This window comes from Myotis daubentonii, chromosome 1 (genome assembly GCF_963259705.1).
Source record: "Myotis daubentonii chromosome 1, mMyoDau2.1, whole genome shotgun sequence".
Lineage (NCBI taxonomy): Eukaryota > Metazoa > Chordata > Mammalia > Chiroptera > Vespertilionidae > Myotis > Myotis daubentonii.
In genome coordinates this window covers 38,866,067-38,873,015 of record NC_081840.1, presented here as the reverse complement: position 1 = coordinate 38,873,015, position 6,949 = coordinate 38,866,067, and the positions used below count along the sequence as shown (strand labels likewise).

The following is a 6,949-nucleotide window of genomic DNA, read 5'->3' as shown; positions in this document are numbered from 1 at the left end:
CATCATAGTACACCTGCTTATGAGAACAGACGCTAAACACTAAAAAGGATTTACATTTAACATGGATTATTTGCCATATGGGCAATTACTTCTGGCATATTCAGAGCCAGAATAATTGTATGATTCCAGAGGAACTCCTTGCAGATTTTGCTGATTACTCATTACACAGTTGAAACATTTTAGAGATTATTTGTCTTACAAAGCTCACCCACAGCAAAAGAGACACAAAAATGAGGTAAATACTATGGGCAAGATTATGGTTTTTGGAAAGGCTAAAAGTCAAACTATATTTTTGGTAAGCTTTTCCTTCTAAGCATGTTTTAAAAGCTGAAAGTATGAAGTGCTGGAAGGCCACACAACTTAATAAGTGTGTCTTGTCATCAGTGAAACACATGGCATTATGCTGCACTGCAGACTCTGTAACCTTTCAGCAGTTCAATGACCAACAGGGCCACCTTTGCTACAGTAGAGAGTGTTTTACTCTCACCTCTCATAAAGGTGATCTATGTTCCAAGGACCATTGTTTTTGTCTACATTACTGATGGAATAACACTCTACACATTCTTCCAATAGCCAAGGAGGCTAAAGCAGGCAACTATTATATCTGCTTTCTAAGCCACAATAATAAGCTAATATTAACCCCGTATAAGAATGAAATTATTTTTCTAAGAGGTCTATACTTACAGTTCTCTGAGATAATCAATAACAAGTAGACCAATTCTGATTAACAAAAAGTAAATTTATCCAATTTTTCTTCCTACTCTTGCCCAAATAATTATACATAGGCACTTAAACAGGAAAGATATAGCACTCTTTTTCCACTAAACATTTAATCAGTACTCCAGTAGAAGTTTCTTTCTCCTGATATGAGTGTCACTAAATATATTGCTAAGCTTGAAGCAGAGGCTAAATGGTTTGATGAGAATAGTTAGTTCTTTGGGGCAAGTCAATGCTTTCACACTGTTGTGGTTCAAGTTCTCAAAAGGTTGAAAATTTTCCTAGGTCCTTCTTCATTTCAGCATATTGTTCTTTAAGTCTCTCCACAGCTTTTCTGTGCTCTTCATCCACTTCAGCCTGTTTGTTGTGTTGTTCTTTCATGAAATCTTCCCACTGGATTATATGCTGGTTTTCACTAGCTATTAAATGGTCATTATAAATCTTTTTTCGTTCCTGCTCCCTCTGTTGGAGTCTACAGACTGAGTCAGTAGCTGCTTACAATCTCTGGAGAACTTGGTTTAAGTTGTCTTGCATTGTTTCTCTACATTTGGGGAGAGTATGTTCATTTGTTTCATGGATCATATTCTTCAAATTCTCAAGAACTCGCATTTCTCGAAGACCACGTTTTTCTTCAAATTCTTTCACAAAATAACGGGTTTCACCCTCAATAACTGGTCTGTGATCTAACAGCCTTGAATGAATTTCTCCAAGATCCTTGATAATGAGGTGCGCCGGCGAGCCCGCGGTTCCCAGGGAGTCCTTCTTCTTGTTGCCACCGGCCGCGGGGGCCTCACCACCCACAGCGGCCTCCGGCCCGCCGCCACTCATCCCACCGGCTCCCAAGGCAGTGATTCTTAATGGGGGTGATTTTATCCCGCAGGGGACATTAGGCAATGTCTGGAGACAATTTTGATTGTTGCAGCTGAGGAGTGGGCCTCTATAGGGTGGAGGCCAGGGATGCTCTTAAGCATCCTGCAGTGCAAGGACAGCATCCCACAATAAAGAATCAACTAGCCCAGAATGTCATTAGTGCTCAGGTTAAGAAATGCTGCTTTAAGGGAGCCGCCTGAGCCAAGATTAAACCCCCTCCTCAGAGGTGACCTGCGTCCTATAACATCTATGGCAGAGTACAAAATTCTGGTCCCTTGCTTCAGTTTAGGGCCAGTTAAAAATTGCTATTCCAGCTTCTGTCTCTATGGGATTGGCGAAGTCTCAGCTGTGGATGCATCACAGTTCAGCATCTCTCTCTGCCCAGTCCTGCTGGTTCCCTCAAACTATAGACTGAATATGTCCCTCTACCCCTCCCCCATTCATATATTGGAACCTAAAGCCCCAGGTGATGGTATTAGGAGGTCTGGCCATTGGGAGGTGCTTAGGTCATGAGGGTGGAGCCCTTGTGAATGCGATTAGTGCTCTTCTAAACGAGACCTCACAGAGCTCCTTGGCCCTTCTTATGGAATTCAGTGTCAGGGTTCCACTACTGTTCCCCTGTGCTGAGACTCACGATGTCTCAGACTGTAGCTGTGGGGGAAGAAAAAAATCTTTTTCCTCTATCCTCTTAGGTTCGGTGGCTGGAGCACTGCAAGTGAAACCCACAAAAAGCAGGTTATCTGAAGAAAAGAAAAGAGAATTTATTTACCTGTTCAGCAGGCACACATGTGGGAGAAACTCAGCGCTGAGTAATTCAGTGAGGTGGCTAGAACCAGTGTGTGTGTGTGTGTGTGTGTGTGTGTGTGTGTGTGTGTGTGTGTGTAGGGGCGGGTGGGGACCAGGGAGAGCTTATTTACAATTTTAACAATAAGAACAAGGAGCAATAAAATTGTGGAGAAGTGATAAGACGATAGAAAAAGGGGGTTTAGGCTCTCAGGGGTAGCACACTATGGGAGGGTAAATGTATGGGGGAAGTAAATGGACCATAGGAGTTGTTTAGTAAGGTTTGTTATGTAGATTCCTCTCAGTGCTGTCTCTGGGATGATGAGTCTACAGTCTCTAGTGATTAAGAGATGTGTGTGTGTGTGTGTGTCCTCAGCTCAAAATAATCGCCGTGCCAAAGTGGCACATTTTGAGGTCGCATATTCTGAGTTTTCGCAGTCCAGGGGGGCCAGGGTATGGGTGGGAGCCCAGCACTTTGGGTTGGTCCTTTGGGGTGAAGCTCTTTCCTTCTTAATGTCATCTTGCTACTTTTTTTTTTTATCACCCTACCTACTGGATCCTTCTTTTTTCTCTGTTACACATGCATTATTATTTAGCTTTATCTCCTCTTGCTAACAGACCAAAGCTTTCAGTATTTGAATAAATTCAAAATCTTAAGAGAGGAACATTGGCACATCTAACTGTGCCAGGAAAGTCAGGGAACACTCACTAACTCCCCCATGGATTAATTGCCCTTGGGGCAGTGATCACCTGGCCATGGTGGCATTCCCTCCCCCATCCTGCCTGCCATTTCCCTGGGCACAGGCCCAAGGGAGGACAGTATGAGCTTAGAAGAGGAAGTTGGGCACTTCTAATGATACATATTGTTCCCACAGAAAGACATTCCCATTTTTCAGAAATCAAGTTCCTTTGTGTCATGAAGAAAGCTATTTCTTAAAGAGTCTGCCTTGAAAGTATATGCAGTTCTGTGAGAGGTCTGTAAAAGTTGTTCTTTAGTGGAAGATGGTCTTTGTTGATCTGTAATGCACTTATTGACTTCAGAGGAGATTTCGATATAAATTCCAGGCCTCTGTTATGTATGAAGAAATCCTGCAAGGGAAAGCAGAGTCAGTTGACCTTTTAGTATTTTAAGAATGTGGAAAGTTAAATGGAAAAGGTATCAGCGTTGAAAAATCGCACATTTTAGGGACGATAAATATAGTTTCCTGGGATTATTGTAGTGATTAAATGAAGTAATTCATGTAATGCACCTGGCATTTAATAGATGATCAATGCATGGTGGTCTTTATTTCTTGTGGGATCAAAAGTCTTGAAATTGTGAACACATTTTTTCTTAAGTGATTTGGTTTTTCTGTTTTCATTATTTAACCTTGTCAATACCTGCCATCAAAAAGTAAATTTCTCTTAGCATTTAAACATGTTTTTATTGATTTTAGAGAGAGAAAGGATGAGGAAGAGAGAGAGAAATATGGATATGAGAAACATGGATCAGATGACTCCCATACACACCCTGAACAGGGACCGAATCCACCACCTGGGCATGTGCCCTGACTAGGAATCAGATGGGTGACCTTTCAGTGCATGGAATGATACTCAACCAACTGTGCCCTACTGGCCAGGGCTCTCTTATCATTGAGACATGAAAACCCAGTACCCAAAGGAAAGATGAACATTCCCAAAACCTTTTAGTTGCTCTTCGGTGCTTTGCCTTTACTGCTGGAAGTATCCACCCGATGATTAGTGATGCCTCATTAAATTACTTTAAGCATATGTAGTAGGTGCAAATGAATATAACGGGGCACACACACACATATGTTTTATTAAAAATATAAATGGGCATAAATCAACCTTGTCTTCTACTTTGAAATTGCAAAATGCATACTATCATGTGGCCATGTAAAGGGATGAAGTTGTAGGGGAAGAAAACAATCTTTTCCTCTACCTTCTTAGGTAAAATAACTGAGGTCTGCAAATTAAACTGACAAAAGACAGATTAACGGAAGAAAAATTACACAAAGATTTAAAATATTTTTACATGCACAGGGTCTCCACAGAAACGAACTGAAACCCGAAGAGGCAGTTCAATGCAAGGGTGTATTTTAACAAAGGAAAATAATACACTGTAGAGAAGTGACTAGACAAAGCAAAAGGAGTTAGGTGCCTAGGGGCCGTGCATGGTGGAAAGGTAGATATATGAGGGAAACTAATGGTAGATGAGAATTCTTTAGTAATGTTTGTTTATACAGACTCATCTCGGTGCATCTCCATCATTTTTGGTGTGGGAGAAGGGGACACCTTTGCAAGGAAATTTATGTCACCTTTACAAAACGAAATTTATGCCCTACTTTTTGGCGGTTAGAGGGATTGCAGAAAGCTCCTCCTTTGCCTGCTATTTTTTAATTGCCTTCAGCTCAAAATGATCTTTATTCTAAAGTGGCATATTTTAGGGTGGCATATTGTGATTTTTTTTCAAGGTGTAACTACTACGTGTTGACATGGAAAGATGTCCGTGAAATATTGTTAAGTTAAAAAGAAAATTATATAACAGTTTTATAGTATGTTCCCATTTTTATGAAACTGCAACAAGTATAACAAAATACATTATTTGTACACTGCAATCAGAAATCACACAAACTTTATAGTGGTTTTCTCTGAGGGCATTATGGGGCATCTTCACTTCATATCAAAATATGTGAGTATGATTGAATTTTTACAATGAAAAGATTATTTTTGAAATTATAAAAATGACAAATATTAAAACATGCAAAGCTATATATTTGAAGCAAATTTTCTAAAATGTATAAGGTGATTTAACACAAATAGGGTGTTTTTGTTACTGACTTGAGTTTAAGTTATCTCTTCTACCACTTGGTTTAGTGTTTCTAATATTTTGGCTGCCTCAGACAATTTTCATTGCTTATTACCAGCTTTTCTGTTTCAGTTTATCCTTAGCTTCTAGAATACAAGTGTTAAATACCACATTATTGCTCTTCTGGCTACTCACTTTCCACATGAGTGCTCTCAAGTTAGCGGTTAACTTTTCCATCTTCAGTCATCTGCTTCCCAGTTGCTGGGCTCTCCTCTCCTTAGGGTTGGTTTTGGGAGGACTTTGAACAGTTTTAAGAACTCCCTTTCTCGTGAAACTATGGTTAATTCTTTGGTTCTAGATTGCTGTTCTCTGTTACAAATGGTGTTCCCCAGAGCTCAGGGCAGTATTGTAAACCTCAAACTTTAGTGTACAAAAGTTGGGGATAGGGGTCTTTTAAAGAGGCACAATACACTGACTACTGGCAATTAAGTCATGCTATTCCTCCAACCTCTGTGGATATCTGTTTCCTTACCTTAAAAGGAAGAGTTTGGGTTATATCAATGGTTTTCAAACCTAGTGGCATATTAGAATCACCTGCAGAACTTAACATTCTCTGATGTCCAGGCCCTACACTACACTAAATGGATCAGAATCTACCCAAACCAGAAAAGGACACTACTAGAAAACTACAGGCAAATAACCCCGATGACTATAGATACAAACATTCTCAATAAAATACTAGCAAACTGAATTGAGTAGCACATGAAAAGAATCATTCACCAAGATCAAGTGGGACCTCACTTCATACCTGTTAGAATGGGTATTATCAAAAATACAAGAGAGCCCAGTTGGCTTAGCTCTGTGGTTGAGTGCCAACCCATGAACCAAGAGGGTCAGTGTCCAAAATGTCTGTTTCATGGTGGAGTTGGGGCCAGTGTAGCATCAGACTAATTAAAATCCATTAGTCCATTGTGTGGGTCTCATATAGCTGTGAGCCATGTGGGAGAATTCAGAAGAGCTCTCCCTACAGAGCCAGGAGTCCAGTGTGGAAGAGAGAGAGAAAGAGAGAGAGAGAGAGAGGAAGGGGAGAGAGAGAGAAAGAGAGAGATAGAGAAAGAGAGAGAGACTGACTTCTTTGTCCAGGAATTTAAATATTCAGGTTTCTGCCCTTACAGTGGCCATACCTATTCTGGCCACTGACTTGTTCCCAGGTGTTGACTCACAGGTAAATATCTTCCCACATCACCCAGACCTTACTGGACATGTGTCCAAATTGCCTTTGTCCAGTACCTTTCCCCATCAATCAGGGGGGAACAGACATGTGGAGTGTTAAATTGCAACTTTCTACAAATCTGTATAAATCTGCCTATATTATCTAGTCTTCCTTTTATTCCTTTCCTGTTAAATAATAACCAGATTATTATAACAGTATGAAGGATCCTTAAATTTGTATCAGTGCAAATTTCCAGTCACAAGATAAGTAAGCACTAGGGATGTAATGTACAACCTGATGACTATAGCCGACGCTGCTGTATGATATATAGGAAAGTTAAGAGAGTAAATCTTAAGTGTTCTCACCACAAGGAGAAAATTCTTTTTCTTTTTTGCTTTCTTTATTCTTTTCTTATTGTGTTGATATGGGAATATGGATGTTAGCTGAACCTGCTGTAATCATTTAAAATTATGCTAAGCGAAATAAGCCAGTCGGAGAAAGATAAATATCACATGATCTCACTCATTTGTGGAATATAATAAACAACATACTAGTAA

General features: G+C 40.1%; 1 protein-coding gene across 1 annotated transcript; it reads right to left on the bottom strand.

The window, feature by feature from the left end:
* Positions 1-718: 718 nt before the first annotated feature.
* On the bottom strand, positions 719-1,551 carry LOC132234572 (biogenesis of lysosome-related organelles complex 1 subunit 5-like). The gene has a single exon (XM_059695592.1). It carries the CDS (start codon positions 1,543-1,545, stop codon positions 1,213-1,215), a length of 333 nt encoding a protein of 110 aa, XP_059551575.1. The 5' UTR covers positions 1,546-1,551; the 3' UTR covers positions 719-1,212.
* Between the last annotated feature and the right edge of the window lie 5,398 nt (positions 1,552-6,949).

Excerpts from the sequence above, each read along its gene's own strand:
- LOC132234572 (XM_059695592.1), bottom strand. The coding sequence starts at position 1,545 with ATGAGTGGCGGCGGGCCGGAGGCCGCTGTGGGTGGTGAGGCCCCCGCG.